Source organism: Copadichromis virginalis, linkage group LG20, assembly GCF_057382275.1.
Source record: "Copadichromis virginalis isolate Kocher_CV1m ecotype Utaka linkage group LG20, C_Virginalis_male_GT1.1, whole genome shotgun sequence".
NCBI classification, from domain to species: domain Eukaryota; kingdom Metazoa; phylum Chordata; class Actinopteri; order Cichliformes; family Cichlidae; genus Copadichromis; species Copadichromis virginalis.
This window is the reverse complement of record NC_140637.1, coordinates 27,544,182-27,572,022: the sequence shown is the minus strand read 5'-3', so window position 1 is coordinate 27,572,022 and position 27,841 is coordinate 27,544,182. Positions and strand designations below refer to the sequence as shown.

The window sequence follows — 27,841 nt, the reverse complement described above, 5'->3', positions numbered from 1 at the left end:
TAAAACGTTTCCCAGCAGGGTTTAATTTTCTTGATGACCAAAGTCTCTTTCAGTCGTCTTGGTTCACGCTAAGGCAAATCTGCCTCAGCCAGCCCTGTGAGCTGTGCGCTGACCAAAAGAACGAGGTCAAATGGGTTTCCCTGCAGGGTGCCTGGGCTCAGACACCAAGGGGCAGCTCTGAGTAGAGTCGCGGTTCCTTCCTGTCCAAAGGATTCCTGGATGTCTACCTGAAGGTTTTTCAGGCATGCCATACTAGGAGGAGACTTCAGAGTAGATCCAGAACCCACTGAAGAGATTATGTGCTTCATCTGGCCTGGGAGAAACTTGGGATCCCACAGGAGAAACTGGAAAGTGTAGCTAGGAGAAAGCATGTGTGGAATACCCAGTTTAGCTGCTGCCACTGTGACCTGACTTCAGATAAAAAGAAGAAAAAGAGCAAAATGACAGATGATTGTTTTAACTTGATTATCTTGATAATCTGGTTGGAAGTACGGAAGTACAGAAGTATATAAAGGTATCGATAATTGTGGTTTGAATTCGTGCAGCAGCAGCAGCAGCAGCAGCACAGTTTGGGCCACATTTTGTGGTTTATATTGGCTCTCTTCTCTTTTGGCTGGATCCCATCTTGCAGTTGGAGAGACTCACTTTCCCACAACACTTCAGCCCAGTTAGACCGAGTCACTCATGCAGGTGCAGTCAGGCTGCTGTTATGTTGTTGAGTGATGCTCTGGAGACTGTTGAAGATTTTATTCTTAATTTAATTCTTAATTTAATTACGATTTTGTTGTCTTCCTGCTGCTCCTCTGCTTACCCAGCGTTCGGGCTAACGTCGGTTCCTCTGAGATGGTGTTACGGTGCCCTGTGATTTGGAGCTGTCTGATCTGAGTTCTGCAGGAATATGTCTTCATACAAGTTAAAGTTGCCAGTACTGTTTTAAAAATAAACAAAAATAAATTTATGGATGATTTTAACAGACTTTATAGGGTTATTGTGATATTATTAGTATTGGACATATTTGTCCAGTTATCATGTAGGATACAGTGACATGCATGGTTGGAGGCCATGATGAATTGCACTAGTCTTATCGGTTGGAGTAGATCAGAAACATACAGCTCCAGAGTTGAAAGGTGCAGGGAGCATGAAGATGCAAAGATTATAAAATCGGAAATAACAGATGCATAGAAAGCTTCTCTGCATCGTGGAAGTCCTGCAGCAGCCTGAGCACGTCGCAGGGTAACTAAGGATTTGTTCTGGGTCACCTGATCCAGTCCCGTTCGTGAGCTTTACCAAAACGAAAGTTTGAAGCTGAACGTGAGAGTCGAAGAGAGAGTTTCTGTCCCATGAGTCCAAACTGGTTCCACAGGAATGGATTTTATTGCCCACTCAATGCAAATATTGTGCACAGTGACTGTGATGTTTGTTACTGCTCATGCATAAAGGAACGAGTGAATATTACATTCACTGCAACTCATCACATCCTTCTCCTAACAGTTATTTTTGTTATCGGTTAACCTGCTGATACTTTGACCGATTATTTCAAACAGTATCTGTTTCTGATGCCTGATAAGCTTGTTGGGATTCCCAGTGCAGTTCCTTATTTATGTTATACTGGTGTAGCCTCTCGGTTCATTATCTCTTAGAGCCCGTCCTTTTGATTGGCTGGCCCTGGTAAACAGAAGGTTTGGATAGTGGGTGGGATGCGTTATGAGTTCACACTGGTGCAGACTTGGTGTTGGGGGGACTTTTAACTCTTTTCCACATAAGTCTACTTCATTTAAAAGCCTTTAATGTGGTGGATCCTCCATTAAGATACACACACTGAGTGAAAGTGTGGATGCCCCCTCTTGTCAAATGGCACACCTCCAGCTGAAGGATGCTGAGAACCAATCATAACTGTAATTCTGTGTTTTGGCGAAAGATTTCTTTTTTGCAAACTGTTTAGCATCAGGTAGTTTAATTATTAATTTAAGTTTATCGCCTGATTACCATACAGTCAGGCATTCATCCCGACATGCACACATCAGAGGACTGGCGAGGCCGGCTGTTCTGGTAAAGGCCTTTCCATGTAGAGCTTTATATGTTGGTAACAGAATTTAAAAGTTGATTGTGAATTTTACTGGAAGCCTGTGAAGGGATGCAAGAATAATTAGACCATAAAAGTGTTTTAGACTTTCTGCGTGCACAAGTATGCTCGGATCTTGGTGAAGGGTAGGACTGAGGCTCTGTGCTGACATGTGTGACTCCACAGAGTCGTCCACAGAAATGCTGCACTGCAGTCGACTACAGCAGGCTTGACTTCTCATCCACGCTGTCCGCAGCAGAGTATGGTCCCTACCTTACAGGGCTAATGGCTAAATTAAACTCTCAACCCAAAGCTGATATAACTCTATTATTTTTAAATTTCTCAGTCTGTGTAGTTTCCCCACTGTGGTGGTTAAATACATGTTTAAATCAGTGGAATATCCCTTTAAGTCTTTTTCTTGCACCTGAGAATAAATTCAGCGATCAGGCTGTTCAGATGTGAATAAATGAACATCCCACATCGACCTTGTCGCATCACTATCCTATCAGAATATGCCGTCGCAAGGACATTTTTTTTTTATCGTCAATTGCTCTCAGTGATGAATAAAAATGTGCTCAGAATATTGCCTCGTTCAGTAGTAGGTGGATTAAAAAAAAAAAGAGCTGAGCAGAGCAGCAGCATCGACTCCGTTTGCATTCCCCTCGTGGTTTCTCTCTGACAGCACCAGCGGCTGTGAGTCTGTGGAAGGAGCTTGCTGGCACTGCTGCAGCCCCGCCGGGACCCACCGAGCCTCCTCTCCTCTGCCCTGTCAATGAGCCTCTGTGTGCACTTTCAGGCCAGTCACAGCCTCTTATACCACCCCCATCGTGACAATACCGCAGTTCAGAAAGCAGCCAGAAGTAGCCTCCCTCCCTCACTCCCTCCTTCCCTCACTCCCTGTCTGTTAGTTCACCTCCCCCTCTCCGTGTTTCCCAAAGATGTTACAGCAAGTTTATCTCTGTAGTACCAACAAAAGGGCAATGAATATGTGGCTTACTTTCGATATAAATCAACACTGAGACCGAAAATGAATAGCAGCAAAGCTTTTGATGCTTTTCCTTTTCATTGATGATCTGCTAACTGCATTTCTTTGGGTTATGGATTGTTAGCTGGACAAAACGAGGCAGCTACAGCTGAAATATTTCACAGTTTTGAGACACTTTGTAGATGAAACAATTTATCTGCAGATGAATGAAGCAGAAAAGCAGTCGGCGAGTGCATCATCTGCCAAGGTCAGCGCTGCAGATCTGGTTCAAAATGTAACGAATTCTTCCTTTGCCCACCTTTTGGCTTTACTAGATTTTGTGTAGTCGTGCTGAAACCCCCTTAAAATTGCACAGTAAATGCCCACAATATGAGAAAGAAAACTTGTGCTTGGCAAGAAGGAAGAAAAATGTAGACCATAGAGAGAAAGGGAGAAAACACAAACAAGAAGCCAAAAGTTAGCATCATGGAGTGATGGTGTTTAAAGACATTAATAGTGAAAAGAAAGGGGAGTGGAGAGAAAATGGGCATCATGGGAAACCCCCCAGCAGCTTTATCCTATAGCAGCATAACTAAGAAATGCTTCTGATCCTGGTCTAACTATAAGTTTTATCAAAAAGGGAAGTTTTAAATCAGATCTTTAAAGCAGAGAGTGTTTCTGTCTCCCAAACTGGTTCCACAGGAGAGGAGCCTGAAAGCTGGAGGCTCTGCCTCCCATTCTACTTTTAGAAACTCCAAGAACCGCAAGTAAGCCTGCAGTCTGTGAGCGAAGCACTCTGCTGGGATAACATGATACTAAAAGGTTTTTAAGATATGATGGAGGTTTGATCCTTCAGGACTTTGTATGTGAGAAGAAGGATTTTAAATTCAATTCTTAACAGGGAGCCAAGGAAGGGAAGCTAATGTGGGAGAAATACGATCCCGCTTTGTAGTCCAGATATTTCTGAGTGTGTTCAAAAACTGCATTAAAAGAGGCCTGTTAGTAAGAATACTTTTTTTTTTAAATGATGTGAACACATTAGCCAAAATGCTGGGATTTTGTTTATCTGCTAGTCATTGATTAAAAGTGCAGAAATTAAAAAATAGAAGCCAATTTGTCATTAAATGATGGCTGATAGTTTAACTGTTTTCCACCTTGGATGCCTGCCTGGGGTAAAAAGTTGTTTCTCTTTTCTGAGCTGAATAGTTTGTCAGATTTCAGGCCTGCTTCCAGAACAAAATGACTGCGATTATTAGAGAGGGTTATCTCTGCCTGTACAGTTTACTGGGGCTAAACTGGAAAATCCCAGAACTTATTCTGAAGGTCATCAGACCGCATGTGTATTGAATATAAAGGTCGTCAAATTTCGTCTTTATGGGGGAAAAAGAGTTAAAGTTTGCTTCTTTTTTTAAAACAAAGAATGTAAACAGATAATGGCAGCTGACGCAGCATGTCTGACATCAGTGGTCAATTTAGTTTCATAGCTGCATCAAACTACATCTACACCAGCCGCCTTCTGCTTTTGTGATGTTTGCAGTCGTACACAGAAAAAGCGGTCAGCGTCACGACAGTGAGTGAGCTGTTGTGGAAAGACTTTGTGGCATTTTTGTTTTGTCACACTTTATGAGGCGTATCAGTTGCAGCATCATTTTTTTTTGTCCATTGTGACACAGTGTGCAAGATGAGATGATAAACTTTTTGTTCCAGTCTCAGACGCCCTATGTGGTCCAGATTAGATGGGCTGATATCGTGTATTTTGAACCGGCATTAGCGTTAGAGCAGAATTCAAGTTTCTTCATGTCTAATATGAGAATCTACCATTGTAACAGTGGATCCAGGTTACAGTTACAGAGCTACAGCAGCGTCTACAGCTGTGGGGATGCATGCCAGCTAGAGGTGTTAGAGATTCTGTCTAAATCCCCAACACCGTTCTTCTACTTTTTTCTAGTAAAAGCTCCCTCAGACTTTGTTACATCATACAATAACATTTGAAAAAGTGTCTTATTGGCAATAACCTGGATAGAAGAGCACACAGTGGATGACTGTCAGTCATGGATTGGCCTCCCCAGAGCCTGGACCTCAACATTACTGAAGCAGGGATCATCCTGACAGAGCACTGAACAAAAGCAGATAAAAAAAAAAACAAAGAAAAGCTTTGAATGTCTTTTAAAAAAGCCTGGAAACTATTTCTGAAGACTATTTAAAGTACAAGAAAACTGCCTAAAAGAGGTCAGACTGTGTTGAATATTGACTTTTAGGCTTGTTAGAACTGTACAAACCTTAAACACTATAGTTCCATGTATGTTTGCACATATTTCAATAAGTCGCTGCACCTGTTTCCCATTATCTTAGGAAAATGTGATGAAATGGAAGGTGGGTCGAGACTTTTGCACAGCATTTAGGGGAAAAGCTGCTTCTGTGTTTAGCTTTATGGTAAATAATCTCTCTGTACAGTCTATAGCCGATTAGTCAATAGGCACACAATATATTTGCTGAGGAAAAAAAATTGATTGTTGATCAATTATTCGGTCATCGAACCTCAGCCTGGCTGCTTGTCGATGTGAAGATTTGCTGCTTTATGTCCCAAGAAGCTGAATACCGTAAATTGTAAAATAAAAATAAAAATGAGCGTAACTCGTTCTAACAGATGCTTCTTTGCTGGTGGCTTTTTTTTCGTTTTTTTTCCAGAGAGGCTTGTGACATTATCTGTGCACTTCAAAAGAAAAACCACAGCAGCCAAGGCAAAACCACATTTTCGTGTTATATTTAGAATCACTTTTGTTGTCTTTTGGTGCACACTGTAATTTCCATGTGAATGTTCGCAAACACACACACAGAGGGATGTGTGCATGCTGCTCCATCCTGCTGCCCGGAGCTTTGATGTGCATTAGTGAAGAGAAGATCTGGTATTTATAACCACTCAGCCATCCGTTTGACCTTGGATGCAGGAACGATACTAATATCTGCTTCCGTTCTTAGATGGGGTTCATTGATCATCCCTCCATTATACGTGTAGATTCGGCCGCGTGGAGTCGATCGTGGCTCAATAAGCAGCCTACACTTTGGATGGTGCTGCTCAGGTTTGTCAGTCGGCGTTCACAGCCCAGCGATGTTCGATAATCTTCCCGTAAACGCTTTGCAAACAGCTCCTGTTACACGAGGCCTGGTGGGTCTCTGCTGAGTTTTCCAATCAGTGCTTTTAATTCTCTGTGCATTTGTTGAGTTCATATTTAAGGCTTGTTGTACTTCAATACTTGGGCCAATAACGTGACATTAAAATGATGCATTTTTTGGCACTTGACATTGGAGTTGGTGTCCACAAACATCTCTGCAATGTCTTAATATACGGTTCTAATCCATCAGTAACATGATGACACGTTTGTGAAACAGCTCACAGATTCTCAGTGTGTTTGTTTGTTTTTAAATGACTTCGGCTTCTCATCGTTTATTTTATAATGCAGCGATACAGCTTTTTCCCATGACCACCTTCAAGTCTGAGGCCATTGTTCTCAGCTAGAAAAGGGTGGAGTGGCTACTCCGGGTCAGGGATGCTTTGCTGCACCACATGGAGGAGTTTAAGTATCTTTTACATGAGTTAGGGAGGAAGAGAAGATGGCTATACCAGTCTGCTTGTCCAGAGAGGTGTGTGTGAAAGTAAAGCTGTTGATTTAAAGGTCAGTCTACCTCTCTAACCTCACCTATGGCCTCGAACTCCGAGCGATGACCAAAAAAATCGCTGATACAAACGATGAATTTTAGATTTCCCTGAAGGTCGGTGGGCTTCATCCTTAGAGATGAGGTGAGGAGTCATTTGTTAGGGACTCAGAGTAGGGCCACTACTCCTTCATATAGAAACCAGCAATCTGAGGTGGTTCAAGCATCTCCTGGGCACCTCCTGGGTGAGGTGTTGCAGGCGTGTCCTACTGGGCGGAGGGCGGAGGATACAGGAACTGGAGGAAGTTACTGGGCTTCTCTGCTTATGGGCTGGATGGATGGTATTTATAGGTTCATGTTAATCACTTTAAATTCTTCAGACTAGTCTCCTTTAAGCTCAGTGTAGGTCATTATTGCATGCTGCTGCTGTTTACCGGCTCCGTCTGAGTGCACCTCCTTTTGCTGCTCCTCACACACACTGTGTGTGTGACGTGTAGCTGACAAGAGACGGGTGAAGTGAAATAATAAAAATAACTGAGTTGACAACATAACGACGTGTTAGTGTAAAGTAAAAGCTTCCCGACAAGTGTCAAACCAAATATAATGAAAGAAGAAGTGAGAGAGAGACAAACGGTCGTTCTTGTATCTTTTCAGCCACTCACTCGACCTCAGTTTGTGGTTAAGTGAAAAACTTTTATACAAATAGAAGTTGTTGATATATCAGCTTAAATTTCTCTAAACTGCTGACCTTTGCTGTTTCCTTCATGTTGCATGAGTTTCTCTGCTGCAAACTGTTTGTCACTCATAACCAATCCAGCTTTACAGCAACCAACTGGAGCTTTATAGCATTTTCTTCCAAAATAAAAGTCCCCCATTTTTCTCTGTTAATATTGTAGTGACAAACACACATTTTATAGAATATTGAAAGGGATACCCTCTCTTTAAGTTTAAAAACTAAAAAGTTACACCCCATCCACGTCCTTTTTTTTACTCGTCACAAACAAGGAAATACTTCATCTCAGTCACTGGTGGGAACAGCAAACCCAGTTTCATGCTGCAGGTGTCTAAAGTTAAATTATTTTCACTTTAATAAAGAAGTTTGGTAATAATTTTTCTCTTTCCGTCACTTTTTGCTGCACTCGGCATGAGTCTGTCAACAGGAGGGCGCAGTGCTGCGAAGCTGGAGGCGTGCAGCAGTCGCCTGGAGCTCTTCTTCTAACAGCTCACCGTGGCTCCTTCTCTGACTGTTACTAATGCAGAAATCTCAGACTGATTCACTGATGGCTGTAAGCTCACTGCTGACGAGCACCTCGCATTTCCTGTGGCTACTTTATAATGAGCATCAACTCGGGTTTCGATAGCAGCAGAAGAAAATGTTCTGTTTGCTTCAATGATGGCTTTTCTGGGAATGTCGCCGCCAACGCTAGTTGTTAATCCTTAAAATTTATAAGCTTTGCAATACTTTCATCATTAGCTTAGGCTAATCATTATCGTTGTATTACCTCAGCAGGCCATAGATGGTGAATCCTAGTCTCAAACTTCAGATTGTGGCCACTGCCGTGTTAGTTTGCAGAGGTCTGGATAGAGGATGGAGGCTACGGTGGAAGTCTGAGGACTGGGACTCAAGTCTGAGGTCCAGTCAAGTGGCCATGAGAGGAACTGCATTTGCACTCTTACACTGGCTTCATTTCTCAGCCCTCGACGTTGCAGTTTAGATTTAACTGGTGTTTTGTTTTGTTTTTTCAAAAAATGGCAGTTGTCACTTTATCAGCTAGTTGGTGATACTCTGCTGCATTTAGCAACCAAAACAAGAATAGAATAGAATAGAATAGAATAGAATAATCCTTTAATTGTCCCAAAAGGGGGAAATTTGGTTGTAACAGCAGCAAAAAAACACATATACAAACAGAACAGGACACAGGACATAGAACAGAAACACACACATTTTTTTTACATATTTACATCATGGACAATAGTTACCAAAACAGAGTACTGTGCAGTTATTAAAATTAAAGTACAGATAAGTGTTTAAATAGTCAAGAATATTTAGAATAATTGGAAAAGAACAGATTGTGTATTATAAAAAGTAGAAATGTAACTTCCAATAAGTTAGTGTATATATATATATATATATATATATATATGTGTATGTATGTTGAAAACTGATTAAAAAGGAAGAATCAGGTGTAACTTTGTGTAAAAAACACTAATAAAGGAGTGGAAGGACATAGCTTTTACCTAACCATAGTCATCGGGAGTAAATCGTGTGTTTCTTTGGGACTATTTTCAGCCTTGGATTAATCCAGATTTGTTTCTCCGGTGAGTATTTATAGCAGCAGGAGGGTGTATATAGGGCTGACGGTAGAGAGCAAAGGCGTCACCCTGTATAACAGTAAGGGTGAAGTGGTGTGGATAGCGCAGTGAATATTACCTGAACTGTTTTGGTTGAATAATAAAGAAAGATTTCAAATAATACGACCTTACATGCCAACTTCAGGTTTTCAGGCTCAAAATATGTTTCAGGAAACAGAACTGAGGTTGGACACTGTGCCCTGAATATTAGAGCCTCTCTGCATGCGTTAAGTGCACACGGCGGTTTGTTTGTGTGTCACCTGTCCGTGTCAGGAAGACAGGAAAGTGTGCCAGGTCCTGATTGGCCTCCAGCCACAGAATCAGCCTTGTTTCATCCGCTCTAATGACTCTTTAAGATGTGGCTTTTGGATCTGGGTCCACTTTGTCACACCTACTTCCTGTCTCTCTCTCTCTCTGTACTCTGAGACACACCTGGAGCCGTGCCTGATGGACTGGTGCTCAGCCATATGCCCCGCAGTGTGCCATGCTCGCAGACTCGGGCAGCCGGTTTGCTCAGCGTGGAGCTGCACGTCGATCTGTGGATTTACTGAAGCAGTGCAATATGGACACAAAGGCTTATCTCTGTCCAGAGTGTCTGAAACAACGCAGGATCCATGGATTAATGCATTTGTGGAGCGATCCTCGATATGTAGTAGGTACTGCGATGCGGAGGCAGTAACAGGCTGCTCACGCGTGGAGTGTAGAGGACTTCACTCTGAAGTGGTGTTGAAACGAGACGCTGCTGCTGTCAGAGTACAGACAGAGTTTAATGGTGGTAATAACGTTAACGTCACTCCTGGAGATGAAAACAGGGTTTGATGTAAAACAGGCCTCGGTGCAGTTTACTGGTATCCCCGGTGTTTGTTTTGGTTTGCTTGGAGAGCCAGACGGGTGGAGTTTACAGCAACAGCACAAATAAGACGCAGGCAGCAGGAACTGAGACAACATGAAATGACTGATTGATTAACAGCAGTGTGTCAGACGTGACAATTTCATGGTTTCCTTTTTATTCACCATGCATACAACAAATCGGACGATAAGGGTTATTTTTAGTATTTATTGCTGGGCAGAAGTTGTTGAGTTGGTCTGTGTTTGGATTGTGAGTCGAAAGAAGTGCTTCAGTTACTTCACGACTCTTTAGTTTAAAAAAATATATGTAAATCGAACACTCTCTGTTTCATTGCTTTCAAATTACTCCACATCATCACCTGAGAGATTGCCAGTTAACATCACAACTGTCAGTTTGTCATTTTATTTATTTTTCTCTGTATTTTTTGACAGCTCAGAGCTGAAAGCACAGAAGGATGGGCTCAATCTTGCTGGTGCCTCATTATGACTTATTTTGTGATTTCTCCACAAATAAGATGAACTGTATGTAGACGCCCCACCGAGCGACTGACGTTTTTGGTCTCATGCTTTCAGATTAATCGTAATGTGGTAACAACCTTCATTTCTTGCAGATGAAAACAATGTCTGATGAGACAGAACAGAGAATGTGCGACGAGGATTTTGGTTCGGACGAGGAAGGCGAGGAGGGAGACGTGGAGTCTTACCTGGAGGACAACAGCAGCGAGCTCATGGACCGACTGAGAGAGCTGGAGGTGAGGGAGCGAAAGACTCGCCGTCCTCTTTGGGATCATTGACAACTCAAACCACCTCCACCAGTGGCAGCGACACACGTTTGTCTGCTGTTTCCCGTTAGTTCTGTGGAGATTTCTTACATACAAAAGCAACTGCAGGCAATAAATTGTCATTGATGTTGGTATTATTTTAGACCACACAATCTGGGCCATAAGAGACAATTCAAGCGGTCGTTTTGGGTGCACAGCTCTGGCTACATAAACCCAGATGTTGAATGTTGACTTTGTGAAGGCTTCAAATTGAAATTTAAAATGTAAAAATAAATCTAAAGGTGGTGATATCAAAGGAAAGAAACTGCTCACAAAGACTGCAATGATTTATTGATATTGATTTAAGTTTACACTTCTTTGCTAATGTTCTAAAGGACAAAGTTACAGTTATTCACTTTCTTGCTGATAGATGAGCACATTGCACACTCCAGTATAACTCTACAGGTAGCAGCTGGTTAGCTTTGACTGGAATTGCGGAAGCTACTCACCACCTAGCTCTCCTTAAAGCTAACAAAATCTTTTTGTTGGGGATTAGCAGGCTGCTTGAAGGAAGCTTGCCTTGATACGTTTATCGATGTGACATATTTACATGTGTCCACGTGGGTGGATTTTAAAATAAATTGTTGAGGGTGGGAAGGTAATATGTGGCAAAAGCACCTGTGTTAGTGCAGACAAACCAGTAGCTTTACCCAGACTTCCTGTCTTCTCTCAAATAAAATAATCTAACTATGTTTGACCAAAATGATTTAATTCTAATATTTTGCTTTCTGGAGCATTATTAGCAGAATGGACGCAGAGACACACGTTTAAAACTTGAAGATATATATTTGCTTTTCATTGGGACTTTAAGCCACAAAAAACAGTGTGAAAACAGCCAATTGACATTTTACTGTGCCTAATCTTGCATACTGTTTCTTGACTGGAATCAGTAACTTCCTCAGGCCTCTTCTGTTTGAGTCTTGGTAATAAGCTCATTACACCAAATGTCAAATGGCTCCTAAAGGCTTTGCTTCTAACAGGTTTTTCTGGTTGGATGATAATGAAAACATCTAAATTGTGTTTTATGTTACAACATCTGTTTTTTTGCATTGTAATGTTATATGTGGGAAATTACTGCACTGGACTGCAGTGGTAGTTTTGGTGTCTGCTGGGTACTAAGCATATACTGGGACCTTTGAATGTTTTTTTTTCATGTTTACATGATTTATTCATCATTTGCTTCGCAGGCAGAGAATTCAGCTCTCGTGCTGGCCAATGAGAGTCAGAGAGAAGCTTACGAGAGATGCTTGGATGAGGTGAGTCCACGATGAAAGTTATAAAATCTGCAAAGTCACTCACGAAACGTAAACTCATGTAAATGCTTTCTCACGCTATCAGGTTGCCAACCATGTGGTCCAAGCTCTGCTGAATCAAAAGGTAACTTAAAGTTAAATATCTATATTTAGGTTTGATTTATCTTGGATTATAGACTCAGCGCCATCCATCGTGTCTCACTGCTCTGTGTCTGTGAACAGGATCTGAGGGAGGAGTGCATCAAGCTGAAGATGTTGGTGTTTGACCTGGAGAGACAGAACCGAGCGCTGTGTGAGCTTTTTCAGCAGAAACTACCCAACCACCCCACCGCTCACTACCAGGTAACAAACTCCGTTTCTTCTCTATTTAGACAAAAAAATACTGAATACGTAACTAGAAATAACCGAGTTTATGAGATCTCTGTAGCTGCACTTTATTTCTGCTGCAGGCTGCACAAAGCTTAGCCGGCAGGCTGTGAGTGCACTGATGGTTCTGTTTCTGCTGGTGTGCATATTGCAAATTAAATGAGCTAGAGGCATGAGTCTGTGTGCAGAGCCATCTCTGCAGTCCACCAGTATGAAAGCATCAGATTCCCAGTGCAGAACTTGCAGAACACTAAGGAAAATATTTTTTTCTTCAGCCACTCCTATACTCATAACCTGCTGTGTTTGGAGCTGCTGGTAAACATAAAATAGAGGACTGAGTCTTTGTGCCGGACCATCTCTAAAGTCGCCTTTACAGCCGCAGGATTTCTAAGCGGCAAAGATTGTTGCATCAGTTGGAAAACAAAAGACATTTTTACCAAAGACTGTAACAGAAACCCTCCATTGTGTTTCTATAATTCCTGTGTTACGTATTTGTTACGACACACAGTATTAAAATGCGTCACTGTTCCTAATTTTCTGTCATGTATACATTTCATATATACTGTTTATACATGAAAATTATGAGGTCATTGTATCTACAAGTAATTCCAACAAGTAATTCCCTGTTTCAGACATTTTTTTTCTCCTCTTTTCTGTATGATGTCGGTCCCTGATATGGTCATCTCGGGCACAGGGCTCTGGCTAAACGTCCACCTATTGTTCAAACTTGTGTTTGAGAATGTTGGCTTAAAGGGAGAGGAGATATAATGGCTCGTTTCAGAGAGCAGGTGCACCAAAGGCTCGGTATGAGATAAATGAAGATTATCTTGAAGTGTAAGAGTCCAATAATAATAATATAGACCTGGAAAACATTAAAGGTCCACCTTAAAAGAAGATTGCTGTGAAGCAAATGTCCCTTATGGTTATGGTTCTGTGTTCGTGTCACTATTGACAGTGTGTGAAGTAAAATCACAAAGCAAACACCTGAATCTAGGACCCAAGTGGCTATCAGCTGGACTGGATTTTATCCAGTATGTTTTTATGAGTTTGCCAGTTGTGGAGATTTAATGTCTGCTTTCTTTTGAATATAATGGAACTAAATGGCACTTTGCTGATATTTATTTATCCTAAGTCCCGAACTCTTCCACCAGCATGCATTGTTAATTTCTCTTTGATATTTGGGCTGATTGGGACGGGATGAATGTAAAAATAAAGACTTACCAGATTTTTTTAACCTAATTTTTATTTCTAAGAAAGATGAGAGCCACATATGAGGATATTCGTTTAAAATTTTGATGGAACAGTAGCAGTATAATGTCCTCATAAGTGGATATCGGGCCCTTGTAGAGCAAAATTGAGTATTCTGGTCTAAATAACCCAAAATGTGATGTCCACATATGTGGACGCCAGGTCCTAGGAGGTTAAAAAGCATGCATGCTTTTTGTTATGATGATCTGATTTATCAAAAAGACCTTGTTGTAAACACTTTTTTCTTTCTATAGTTTCCATTTGCCAACCAAAACAAGCACCCATGTAGCTAATATTACAGCTCAGCTGAGGGAAATGCACTCGATACCTACATCCTGTTGCACTGTTGCTGGTGGATGAGCAGCAATGCGCTTCCTTCAGCGATAAAGTTGGCAGATGTTATTTTGATAGAAGGAAAATAGTTGCTTTAGAAAACTAGTCACAATGAGTTTTGTATTGTTTAGTTTAGTTCAGTTTTTTATAAGCCCGGGTCATTATTTCTGGAAAGACACTGCTGCGGAGTATATTTTTAGTGGTCTGAACACCACTCGCTGAGTGCTTTTTAGCTCCATTATCGTCAAGAAACGGCACACGTCTTTGCCTTTGTTCCATATTTATCCCCCACTTGCCACCCTCTCAGTGCTTCTCACATTGCAAATCCATAATAAATAAAGTTAGAATTTTTCACTCGTCATTCTAACATGTCTTGTCTTTGCCTGCACTTCCTTCTTTCCTCAGCGTGGTTCTTAAATTATATCTTTACTTTGATTTCTTTTCTCTACCAGCCTTAACAGGCAGGACTGCACACTCAGTCAGTTTGCAGTTTGTCTGCAAACTGTCACAGCGGCGCTCATTTGAACTACTTTAACTGCTTAATAACGGAATTTAATAATTGATTTTATTTTATTGGGGTTTTTTAATGCAAGGTATCCAATAATGTCTCAGTCGTCTGTGTATATAATAGCCTGTAGCATATACAGTCTCATCATAATTGCCTCATGAATCTCCTGTTACAGGTTCAGGCGGGACCGCTCCCAGACTACAATGCACAGCTGCACAATGACTCGGCCAAACAGGTGGAGCCGGCACAGACTGAAGCACAAGCCAAGGTGACTGTTACAAACCATAAGAGCCTCTGAATCAGACAAAAATCCCCATCTGCGTGTGATGTTTGAACCGCTCTGACATTTGCTTTGCTTTCAACTATTGTGCTTTAAAAAAAGACTCCACTTCTAATCTCCCTCGCCCTCTTTCCTGTACGCATGCACTCAAAGGTCCCGATGAATTAAGCTGTTTGGCTCTCTCCGTGAACTGTATACTGATGGTAATCTGTGTCTGTCCACAGGGAAATGGCTACCGCACACAACATGCCTCGCCGGGCCCTCGTGGCCCCGCCGCCAACATGGAGGCCCTGTCTCCCTTCTTCAAGAAGAAAGCACACATCCTGGAGGTCCTGCGCAAGATGGAGGAGACAGACCCCCTCAAGTTCCACCCATCCACGACGAGCTTGTCTTTCTGCGACTACAGCCAGGTGCTCATGTCCACAGAGGCTGTTTTGGCTTCTGCGGACCCCCTCCCGCTGCAGTGCAAATCCCACCACACACACTGCCACTGCTCCTGCTCGGACACAGACACACACCAGCATGTGAATGGTGACGGAGCAGTGAAGTGTGAGGGGGGGAACACCTGCTGTTTACACTGCAAGAGGAGCCCAGAGAGCCCTCCAAAGCCATGCAACCATGTCTGTAGTCCTTCAAAAGCCACCCAGAGCCATATAGTTCCTGCAGCTGCTATGAGTGAATGTCACAGTAAGACCAGAGCGGGAGAGTCTAAACAGAGCACCAAGAATGAAGCCAACCAGCAACCAGCGGGCGCCGCCGCCCACTCATCCATCGCAGAAGCAGCCAGTCAGAATCTGGAAGGAGAGGAGGATAACTCTGAGCTAAACGCTAGTGCCTCTGAAGAGCTCACTGGTTTCTGTGCCACCTCCCACCTGCCTAGTTCTGCACAGGAGGCCCACTGTGACTTGGATACAAGCGATGGCGTTCCCAATGGTTTGGCGCTCTCATTTGGTGATGAACCCTCAGCCGTCCCTGAGAAAGACGGCACAGATCCGGAGGCTTCCTGTGTAAGAGCCAGCGCATCCGTCAGCCCCAGTCCCTCCTGTCTCAGCGACGTTAAAGCCGCTGCTATCAACTCCCCATCCAAACTGCTCAAGTTCTTAAAGATTCCCTCGATGGGGGAGAAGTCGCAGGCTCCCAGCTCTTCTGTCCGCCTGAGCCCTCAGCTCACTCGCAACTCCAGGATCCCCTGCCGCACCAATAACTACGAGGTTTACCACTCGCCTGTTCCCACACGCAGAGCGACCACCACTGAGAGGTGCAGGCAGCCCCCTCCTCCACCCGCCCGGTCCGAGTCGTACCCCGCCACACACTCGGCACCAACTTCCCCTCCACAGCCCGAAGACACCTGCTCCCCACCCGCTAAGGAAATAAGCTATAGCAGCCTGTCTGCACCTAAACCCACTGTGGGCTCAAAGATCGGCGCTCCCTCCTCCTCACCCAAAGTGTCTCAGAGGGTCCCTCATTATGAAAATGTCTGTGACATGTCCATCGGCTCTAAAGAGGAGGAACCAACCCAAGGTCAGGAGAAAAGAACCACTCTTCCATCTCAAACTAAGGCAAACGCTGGTGAGAGGAAGCTTGTTAAATCGCTACCAGAAAGCGTCCTGAATCCCGCACCTCAGCGAAAGCAGTCGTCCTCATCGACATCAGAGTCTACATCAGATGATGAAGAGGATTCAGACAGCCCTGTGTGGGTTAATCATCACAGCCTACCCAACTCCTCTGCCCTCAGCAAAGCTCAGAGCAAAACTAACTACTCACAAACCAGAGAGAAGCAGGATGGGCACACACGGGAGGTGAACATAGCGAGCTCTGAGGTCACTCAGGGTCCGCCTGCACCTCCAACCAGGAGGAGTGACTCCTCGTCCATTCCCAAGAGGCCTACGGTTGGGGCGGCGAGATCTCAGGCCGACTCGAGTCACCACGCTTTCAAAGACAGACTGGCTGCGCTCGGCAAGCTGAGGAGCTCGGAGGATTTACAAGGCGGCCTCAGGCCCACTGATGCGGTGAATGAAGGCACCTACGGAGAAGAAAGAGGCAAGACTGCAGAGATCCACAAGGAGGAACAGAGACATTCAAAGTTCACAGACTCTTCGGACGGTAAGCCTAAAGGTAGCAGTGGTGGTTTGAAGTATCCGGGGTCATCTCAGCTCTATGAGCAGCCAGTAAAATCTTCTGGTCCCGCACTGGTTAAACAAGAACTCTGTGTGACCAAGCCAGAGGGACCGAAGAGTAAAATGGGCCTGCCGTCACCCAACACAGATGCTCCCCAGGTACTACGGAACAACATCAAGTGTCCTGGCTCCCTGAATCTGGCCTACAACGTTAAAGCCAGCATCGCTCCTCACAGTAGCAACAGCCCCAACAAAATCCCTCCAAAGTCACCGTCCAAACCTTGCCAAGGCCCGTCCGTCCACAGAGGGGGCAAGTCCGCAGAGGCCCCGCGTTACTCGTCCAAGTCAGAGGAGAGGACCAAGATCAGCGGGAAAGGGAAAAAGAATCCAATGTACGGAGACAGCCTCCCGCCTCCTCCTCCGAGACCTCCGGCATCTGAGGTGGAGAAGCCGTCGCTGCCGGTCTCCACCCTGCAATCCGCCATCGAGCAGAAGGTGATGAAGGGCATCGAGGAGAACGTGCTGAAACTTCAGGAGCAGGACAGAGGAGGGCAGGGCGGAGAGGTCAAGCAGAAGGCCTCCAACGGCATCGCGAGCTGGTTCGGCCTGAAGAAGAGCAAACTCCCCGCGCTGAGCCGCAAGACCGACGGCACTAAAGCAAAGGAGGAGAAGAAGGAGTGGAAGATAAACATTCCCTCGGTCGGCAGGGACTCTGTGAAAATGGCCTCCAGGTGTAAAGAAGGCGTGGAAGGTCTGAACATCTCGACTCTGATGGAGAAGGCTGAGGGGCTGAGGAGAGCCCTGGAGGAGGAGCGGGCCTATGTGGAGAGATCAGGCAGGGGTCACTCGTGTGAGGTGGTGATGGATCAAGCTCAGGGACAGCTGGCGGTCATGTACAGGGGAGCGCGCTCTGACAACTTCATGCAACAGCTGCTAAACAGGTGAGGACTCAAGAAAGGACATCAGAGATGTAATATTTTAAGAAAGTACACTTCTTCTTTCTTCCTGGCAGAGATGTAAGCCGCTTTTAGTACATGCAAAATCAATTATAGATGTTCGTCTCAACTCAAGAATTATTTTCTGTAGAAGCCAAGTAGCATTTGAATACTAATCGCAAGCACCAGTCTGGAGCAGCTTTTTGCATATGTATATATATATCCAGGGATTAAGATCACTGTAAACATCCTTTAAAACAAGAAACTGCTGAAATACGACAACTTGCACTGAGTGCTGGGAGATTTTATTTAATGTTAGTCTTTCAAAAAAAAGTTAATCAGTAATAATCTGACCAGCTCCCCTTGTCCTTTTTATTTATTAACTTTCATTAATACCACATACCTTGAATAATGAATGAAAGGTAGCCCAGTCTTCTGCCTAGTAAATGATGAAATTCACGGTGCAGACAGTGCAAGTGTCCTCCTGCATGCTGATGACGGTCATTAATTAAATACGTTTTAAAATCCATAATTAATGCAGGAAGAAAACAGGAAACTTTCCACTGAGATATATCATGAATCTTTCCCAGCGTTTTCCAGCAGTGACAGCTCTTCCTCTCCTACACCAACTATCACATGAATGCTGCTTTTTATGTAAAACGTCTTCAATGTCTAAATAAAGGAATCAAAGACGTCGTCATTATTTATTTTTTAATCAGCCTGTGTGTGGTTTAAAAACAAAACAAATCCAAGCTGTGTAAACCGTGTACAGCTAGAGCCCACTTCCTTGTATGTGTGCAAAGACTTGGCCAATAAAGCCGTTTCTGACTCTATGTAGAGTGGACGGAAAGGAGATGATCAGCGTGCCCCAGCGACGGCTGTCGTTCGACTGTAAGACGTCGAAGCCGGTGTTCACCCAGCAGAGCGACATCATCAGTCACACCACCAGTCACGACGACATGGAGAAGGTATTTCTTTACTTATTAATCTGCAGTTCAGAGACTAACAGAGTTTAAAAGAAACCTGAGGGAGGACATTAAAAACGGAGCTCTCTTTCATCAAGTCGAATCTGTTTACACTGAACCGACTTTCAAGTCTAAACCTGGCATCTAATTTGTTAGACTTGTCTCCTGCATTGAGATTTGAAGATTTCCGCACAGTCACGGCTCTTTCTGCATCTCTGTTGTTCTTTCATGCAGGGATCAGAAAGAATCGGCAAGATCACATCAGATGAAAACCTCGCAGATTCAGTTCACTCTCAACACTTTGCAGGTAAGATAAGTCTGCCGGGAGTCTAAAAAGGTTTGCAGCCTTTGTGGAGGATCAAAATAGACTTAGGTGGAAGTCACAGGGAAGTAAGGTTAATAAGAAATTCACAGAGAGGAAGGGAAGTAGGTAAATTAAATGCAAAAAAGAAAGAAAAGTGATAACAATATAAACTATGTGTACGTTCAGATGAAAAATGAAACTATTTTGAGTATTTCTGCTACTTAATCTTTCATATATCTACCCTGATACATTTTAGAGAGAAAATATTGCACTTTTAATATAAAGTTGCTATTTACTTTGCTTGTGCGCAGTGGCCTAGCTTAGCTTCACACCAACAGGATGCAATATTAAAATGTTGCTTTTATGATAAGGAATATGGAAATAAACACTGCTACTGTGATCCTACGAGCCCTTCCTCAGATTGGAACATTTTACCAAACTTTGCTGAACACATTTCGATGTTATGCAATAGTATTAGAGCTTATATAATATTAGATATTATACATTTTAAATATTATAAATATTGTCCCATCAGAGGTGAATGGGGATCCTCTACACCAGCTGAAGGATATTGAAGACTTACACAGTAGTCCAAAGACTTTCAAAATAAAAGAATTTGAACTAGTACCTTTCAACGGTCAATTAATTTTGTTTATCTTTTCGTGTCATCCGGGCTTCACATTCACAGTAAATGGATTGTGTTTGTTGCTTTCTCCTTCTCTGAGGACAGGATAGGGCAGCTGATGATTGCATTGAAAACTTGAGTATTAAAAAAAAGAAATATGGCGATTAGACATATCATTTTACGATCAACTTCAATACCTCTGTGAAATAGGTATCTCTCTCTAAACCACAGTAGATAATGTATTAATCCCCAATCATTTAATATCTGTACTTTTCACTGAGTACTTTTATTTTTTATAATTTAAGCATGTTTTTTGTAGATAATAATTACACACTTTTCCTTAAGGACTTTCAGTATTTTTGCGGTATTATTTGTGTAAATGATCACACATTCAGGCACTGAGAATCAGCGATGCTCCATGAGGGCGTGACTGAAACACTGAGGGGAAATAAGCTGCCTCACACCTTTGTTAGCATATCAAAGGTGAACAAACAGGGCACACCCCCGAGGGGAACTCATTCTGAGGCTGCAGTAAAAGATCAAATAAATGAGGACGCCACCAATTTACACATTTGCTTTGTGAAGTTTTTTCTTTTTTTTTTTTTTCTTCTAAATTCTTAAATTATGCAAGCAGTTCATTAATTCACATTTGCTGAATCTCCCTCCCCCGTGTTTTTCCTCCGCAGGCTCCGGTGCTTCCACCTACACCCTGGACAGCGGCATCGGTACGTTCCCTCTGCCCGACTGCAGTAGCGGTGTAGCTGCACGGGGCCTGTCTAAGACGAAGGGCGGAGCCGAGCACCACTCCGGCGGTGGCTCCCCAGGGAGAGCCGGACGGCGAGCTCGCACCCTGGACAGAGAGCTGACATCACAGGAGGACTGCTACGCTCCACACAAGCAGCTGATTCCCACCATTCAGTACGGGTCCGTGTTGGAGGGAAGAGGCTCAGCCGGCGTCATCCGCGAAGGTGTCAACACTCCGCCCCACTTAGACATAACAATAACAGATGGAAGAGGTCAGGTTGTTGGACAGTGTTACTTAAATGGGATCTGTTACGCCGATTCCCAGCCCTACGTTCATGTGTTTTAGGATGGTATGAGTGTAAATAAAAGCATAAAGAGGACACTAAGAAATATAGAATTATAAAGGAAACAGTATTAAAGAACTTTTATCCTCCAGAAACCACCAATATCCCTCTTAAATGTTTAGCTGGTTCATTTTGGGTCAAACCTTTTCTCTGCAAAGCCATGAAGCTCCAGTAGCATGGTTACAAAACACATTTATTCCCTTTTGTAGTAACCATTTTAGCCTAACACTTAAACAGTTTTAACCTTCCTCATGTTGGGAATTTCGACAAGTACTTGTGCTCTTAAATTCACTTCAGTAATAACCCACGGGAGAAAATCCTCGGCACAAGAAACACAAACTCATCTTTATTTGTTCCATCTGCAGACAAAGAGGCACATGGAGGGAACATGTTTTCGCCTCGCTCCAAGACTTGGACTTTCCCCAACCTGAAGACTCCAGCAGGACCTGCGGAGGTGTACCTGGCAGTGGAGGAGGAAGAGGAGGAGGCGGTATCCTTTGGATCACCATTCAGAGGGGTAGGCATACTGTGGTTTTACTGTTATTCAAATGCACCTTTTATCGTCTTCAAACGAAGTTGTGAGGACTGTTTTGTAGCACAGAAAGAGCTGCTGATGTACTCAGGCATAATGGACGTATTTCATTAACTAATGGTGAGAAATAACTGAAGAATGCAAAGATTTCTGATAGCTAAGGTCATGTGGAATCACCGCCTTTACTGTATGTTTAACAGCATCCACAGAAACCAACAAAAAGCCCTTCCTGAGTCAGAAAAACTCCTGACCGATGAGCTAATTTTTCTGTTTTGGTGCGCACATAACATCTGCACAAGACTCTGGTTCTGAGTCCACAGCAACATTTTTTTATTTATTTTTTGCAGTGGAAGCATCCATGACCTCATTTTCAGAGCACTTGTTGTTGCTAGGTTACAGAACTACGGTGGCCCTGAGGGGCATAGACGACAACAACAAAGGAGAAAACACAACGACGTTTCACTTTACGGGAAAGGTTAGGCACGGCACTTCTGCTGTTTGGCTGATCAATCAAGAGGTTATACTGTTGGTTGGTTTGCGACGCAGAAATCTCTTCTGCCATCAAATTAATCAACGCTTTTTTTTCTCGCTTCTACCTGCAGTGCTTGAGAGCAGCTGTGCACGTGTCAGGAGTTTGAAATCGTTTCCTGTTTTTACTGTGGTGAAGAAATTTCAATCTTTTGTCAGTTTTATCAGTTCCGGTGTTTGGAACACCTCTGCAGGGTTAGAAGCAACATTCAATTCAAGCAACACATGAAGAAAATGCTTTTGTTCGTAGATCATAAATAACTGGCTGGTCAGTAACGACCACGATCCTCTACCACGACTGACTATTGGGCCTGGAAGTGCTTTGGAAATTAATTTATTTCACTAATTTCAATTTATAATTATTGTAGCAAAAAAAATTTCACATTATCAGTAATAATGTGATATATCATTAGCAGTTTTTTGTTATTTTATTTCCTGTCAGTAAACATCATTATGAGCTTTATTTTATCCATATAACTTTATTACTTTACTATCATCCCGGACAAGGCCCCAGTTACAGGCCCTTTCTAGGGAAAAACGTCACAAAGAAGTGTTGCACAAAAACCTTGTGATTGCTTTGGTTGCTAGCAGATTGCTGCAGTTACCCATCCTCATGAAAGACATCGACTTGTCTGCAAATCGTATCTAACTAATTACTGCAACGCAAACAAGAAAGGGAGACTGTTCGCCTTCAAATTAAAAGCTGTACCTTACCGATTAAACCAAAGACGCCGCTTTTGCTTTGACTGAGTTTCTGGTTTGTGTCACACAGTCTCACAACCACTTAGTGAGAAATTACAAGTGTTTGCAGACAAGTTGGCATCTTCTATACACACTACAATGACTGTGGGAATCTGCTAGCAACAAAAGCAATCATAATGAGGTTTTTGACACAATACATGACAGCCAGTAACCCCTTGTCAACCAGTGGGGGAATAGTATTTTTTTCCTAGAGACCAGAAGTTTCTCAGAGGTAACTGACCTGACAAGGTTACATTGATATACTGATATTTTTATATTGATATTATTAAGCATTATTATTGATACTATGAGTTGATTCTGCTACCATAGTTGCTATTCTCCACAACTACTCACCACACACATCCCCCCCCTAATAACTGGTCTCTAAGCCTACATGACTGCACTAAACTGCAGTGACTCAATCAGACCATCCACAAACCTGAATAGGCTCCTGTGAGTCAAGGTGCAGGGCACAGTAGCACAGTTCCACAGAGGATCTACTGTTTACCCAAATGTTTGGAACGCACACAAAAGGTGAGGAGCAACAAGAGGAGACAACAACTCAGCAAAGTAATGACTGTTTAACTGCGCCTGTATGACTAACAGTCTAATATACTGAGGGTTGTTTTTTGGGGGAGGGCGTTGTGGGAAACTGATTTCTGTTTGCATTTTATAGAAATGCTGTTGCTGTTAACTGTAATTGTCCTGCCATTGGAATGTTTACTGTATTGTCAAGTGCATACTTGTAACATGACAACCTGAATATAGTGACAGCCTTAGTTGACGGTGTTTCAAGTCCCAGCCTGCCTTGATTTCGATCAGCAGGTGAAAGAGAAGTGACGTTAACAAGTGTAGCACCGTTCCGAAACTATTTCACTGACGGCGTAAACTGGGGAAAGATAAAAGCTGAGGACTCCATGTGTCACTGACGCTGAGCTTTTTATAGAAAATTGTGCAAAAAACACTTCCTGTGGACACAAGCTCTTATCCTCCGCTGATCAAGACAACTCAAAGAAGATCAATTTTTCATCTGCAGTGAAACTCAAACTACCAATCCCAGCTTTGACTAAGAAACTGAAGAATAAGAATGCAGAGACTAGAGACTAGTCCTTAGGAAGAACAACCAGAGAAGCTTTGAAGGTTATTATGCTTTCGTTAACGAGTGTTTAATGAGAATATTATTCTGTACTTAATGAAAAGTGCTTAGCAAGAGCATGAGAAAAGGACTTATCTGGGTCACTTACAGGCTGAAATCCTTTACAGGCAGTAAAAGAAGGGATACATTTTTAAATCTGCACTTACATCTTACATAATGTAAAAAAACACAGAGCCACATTCTCCCTGTACAAATTATTCATCAGCTGAATATTAAAAATTTACAGTTGGATGAATCCTGTAACCCACTTTTTTAGTGTCACCTGAAGGCGTTACATAAGACGACAGCACATGACCTTAAATGTTTCCCATCCTTCTGCTTCCTTTCAGAGCACGAAGGCCAGCGGCCCCTCCTCCAGCCGGGTGGTTGATCCAGGCAGCCTGCCCGTCCCCGCCCAATCGGGCATGAGCCGCCGGGGAAAGACGCGCACACCCAGCGTCCCCGAGATGAGCCGGGAGGCCGGGCTGGAGCTGCTCAGGGAGCGGCCAGAGGAAGCCCTATCCCCAAGTCGCCCTCAGGTCCTGGAGACTCCAGAGTCTCTGAGCGATTCTCTGTACGACAGTCTGTCATCCTGCGGCAGCCAAGGATGAAGCAGCCAAGGACGGGAGGAGGAGAGGGAGGAGGACGACGACGACGGGGAGGACGCGTCTCCTGGTCGATGGCTGCGCTGAGATGCTGCTGAGGAAAAGAAGACTGCTCCCCGTCGACATCCGCGAAGAAAAAACTGGTGACGTCTCATCAGCTGTTGTAACTGGAAAGATGGATTGATCTCCTCAGGATTTCCAATAAACGTGAAGCCAAAAGCCACCCAAATCGTATAGGTTGTTCACTTTTTCACGATCAGACTCGACTGTGGACACTTCTCTTTAAATCATGTGTACAGGACAACAAAACGCATGGCCAAGCTAATGAGCAGCACAAAAAGTTGTCACTCCCAGTTGTCGTTCGGTGACCTCTCTTTCGTTTCTCTCATCGTAGATGGAGCTTCGTCCCGTACGTCAGAAAAAATTGGCGAGGGGTTCAACAGATGGCGTACTGTACTGTATCAATACATCCATTCTATTCTTGGCATCATTTCACCGCATAATGTATTAAAAAAATAGAAAAAACCCCACAAAAAACATGGAGCGCCTTTTAAAAAAAATGAATGTTCATGTCTGTGACTCTTAATTGCGAAACTCATGCATCACGATTTTAAATGTATAAACGATTTTATTGATCATGTTGATATTGTTTTGCGGCCAAGGAAGGTTGTCAGAGTATGTTTGTTTTGAAATCATAATACATTTAAAGGTAATATATACCAGCAATAATAACATAGATAAGAGAAATGGCTACACTATTCAATGAATATGTATTTCTATTATTTATTTATTTTAAATGTTCATCATTTGCAGTCATCTTTTTTTTGTAATCTTTCTGTGAAAACTGCAGTTTCCTCGCTTAGTAGGTTATCTTCATATTTTGTGTTGCATCATCTCTATTGCCGTTTGTTCCCTAGCAAAAATAGAGGTCCTATGTACCTACTGCCGTTTTTCAACTTTCTAATTAAAATGTTTTGATTTAGTTTTGTCTGAGTCTTTTTTTTTTTTAGTAACTATATGAGGTTGTAGTAGCTTACAGACTTGGATCTGCAGTGTTATTTGCACAGTTGTGAAAAAGAGGTTTTATAGAACTCGGTGGAGTCCTGTGAAAAACGAATTACCCCCTTACTGTTTCTATAGAGGGTAACCAGCCAGGTTCTGCTAATCAAATTCACTGATCATCAGTGAGTGTGAGCACTTCTATGAAAGCAGAAGTTCAAGCAGTTTTTCTCATCTGTAGCATTCAGGTTTGTGTTGACATGTTGCCACAATCGTGCCAGAAGTGGACGTCACAGCAAACGCTCTCCAAGTGCCATATTTAGACAAAACTGCAAAAAACTGAAGAGCTGCTTCTCAGACTCTACAGGCCACAATTAACGTGTTCATTTTAAAGTTTATGACAAGACAATTAGAAAAAGACTGAACAAGTGCGGCTTGTTTGCTGCCATGCCTAAAAAGAGCATGGCAGCACGCTTTAGCTTTGAAAAGCTGCATTTGAGTAAACCGCAATACTTTGGAGTGGAGATGTTTGGTGGAGATGCACCGAGTCATACACAGCACAGTAGCACAAGCGGCTCATACTAACTGTTGCACGGTGGTAGGAGGGTGATGATTTTGGCCTGTTTTGCAGACACAGGACAGCACCTCGCGGTCATCGAGTCAGCCGTGCTCTTCTCTGTCTGACAAATAAACCGTGGCCCAAATGCAGTCATACAACAGGACAAAGAACTGAATCAACGACTTGTGATTGACAAATTGTTCACCTTTGAGTTAGTCACATCAACCTCTTATTCAGCGCATCCAGTTTCCAAACACAAAGACTGTAACGGCGAGAACATCGTTTTAAGGCTTCAAAATCAGACCAATGAAGACGTATTTGACAGCAGGTCGGTGGGCTTTCTGGGCCTCAGATGGTCTTACTAGGAATTCCCACTCTCACTGACATCATACAGAGCCAAAAGTACAAAAAACTGTCTCAGCAGAGTGTTTGCAGCAACCTGAAGCCTGACCCTTTTGCTCACAGGGATTACATTCATGAAGTAACTGCAACACTGACCAAGAACTCAACAATGATACAAAAACAGTACATCTTGCTTGCAGCCATGTGACTGTCACAAGCATGTTTTGACTATGTTTATGTCTCACGGATAAAGCGACGGGTTTCTTCCATGAATCTTTTCTATTGTGTACATCCTCCCATGTTAGTGAGCCATACAGCTAACACTAAAATTCTTCCATGACATGACTCACAACAATGTTTGTAGATTTCTTTCAGTAAGTGGGTAATAATTTTGGACATTTTTGCTGACTTTCAAATGTATTTTTTAACACTGTGAACCCCAAAAAGAAAACACTATTGATTTAAATTATACTCAAGAAAAGGCAGACATCTCAAAAACTGGGTAAGTCACACCAAAGCAATCTAGATGGATAAAAAGCTAAACAGCACTACAAGGCAGAGGAAAAATATGTAAATTACATTCTTTAAATTAAACTGTCCCCTTAGGGTGAGCGATAATCTTACTGAGAATAAAGGGCCTAACATCTCTCTAACATCTTACAGGCTTGAGGACAAATGTTATAGTTCCCATCAAGGTAATAATTTATTTCTGAATATTTTATGCAAATAAAAAATTAGAATTAGCTTTTTTTATTTGAAAAATTACATATATTTGAATATTTGAAGCATTAATTATAAAAACATTTGAGCTTCAAAACTACTGAGCGTTTAAAAAGAGAGAATTGTTATTGTAATAAAACCTCTGGGGAGTTGACACTTTTTATTTAGCTGAAGAATTTGAGCTACATCAAGAAGAGGCCTTTAAAAACAAACAAAAAAACAACCTCTAAAATTCATAAACCACGTTAAATCAATTTTAAAATATCCAGACTGTGCAGGAAACTGAGGTTCAGTTTATGTGCACCTGTCAGTACATTTGTTCTGCTGTAAGCGAGCCCTCCATTATCATTATTCTCATATGCACATTTGCAAATGCATAACACGATAAAAAAATTAATAATCAGTACCACATCATGCAAGATACAAAAGCTACAGTTTTATTATGAGTGACGAAAAGCTGTTTCTTGTGCTATTACTGAGAGATTCAGGGCACCAAAACCTTTCTGCTTCACAGATTGGCTGTAGTGCAGATGGTAGAGCAGGTCACCTACTGATTGGAAGGTTGGTGGTTTGATTCCTGTCTGTGTGCCAAACACCCTTGAACAAAAAACTAACCCCAAGTTCCCCTCTGGTGTGCCCACCAGAGTGTGGATGGTAGATAGAAAGAGGTAGGCTGTATAAAGTGTTTTTTCTGAGTAGAAAAGTCCTTTTGGGAGGGGGGGATTCAAAGCTTTGGAATAACAATTTTCAAAGCCAAATCTTACATTTTCTAAAAGCTAAACTGCTGTTTTCTATGCTTCAGTGCTTCCCCAGCATTCCCATAAACACACACACTCTGGTGGATGCATCAGGGCTAACTCGAGGTTCAGTATTTTGCCCAAGAATATTTTGACACAGGGATCTGAGTAGACGGCCTGCTCTACCTCCTGAGCCACAGATGCCCCCACATCTATAAC

The 27,841-nt window shown here is 42.8% G+C and overlaps 1 protein-coding gene across 4 annotated transcripts in view; it reads left to right on the top strand.

The window, feature by feature from the left end:
* The window catches only part of nckap5l (NCK-associated protein 5-like), a 59,014-nt gene extending 33,767 nt beyond the window's left edge, over positions 1-25,247 (top strand). For 3 of the 4 annotated variants that reach the window (XM_085444942.1, XM_085444941.1, XM_085444944.1), the window contains exons 3-13: positions 10,493-10,633; positions 11,890-11,958; positions 12,041-12,079; positions 12,178-12,297; positions 14,586-14,678; positions 14,915-17,748; positions 18,581-18,710; positions 18,942-19,014; positions 20,323-20,604; positions 21,090-21,241; positions 24,011-25,247. In XM_085444942.1, coding sequence (XP_085301068.1) covers positions 10,493-10,633; positions 11,890-11,958; positions 12,041-12,079; positions 12,178-12,297; positions 14,586-14,678; positions 14,915-17,748; positions 18,581-18,710; positions 18,942-19,014; positions 20,323-20,604; positions 21,090-21,241; positions 24,011-24,271 — 4,194 coding nt within the window. In that variant the 3' untranslated portion in view covers positions 24,272-25,247. Of the gene's footprint in view, positions 1-9,501; positions 9,685-10,492; positions 10,634-11,889; positions 11,959-12,040; positions 12,080-12,177; positions 12,298-14,585; positions 14,679-14,914; positions 17,749-18,580; positions 18,711-18,941; positions 19,015-20,322; positions 20,605-21,089; positions 21,242-24,010 lie in introns of those variants that run through there. The other variant, XM_085444945.1, reaches the window with a different exon arrangement.
* Positions 25,248-27,841: the final 2,594 nt, after the last annotated feature.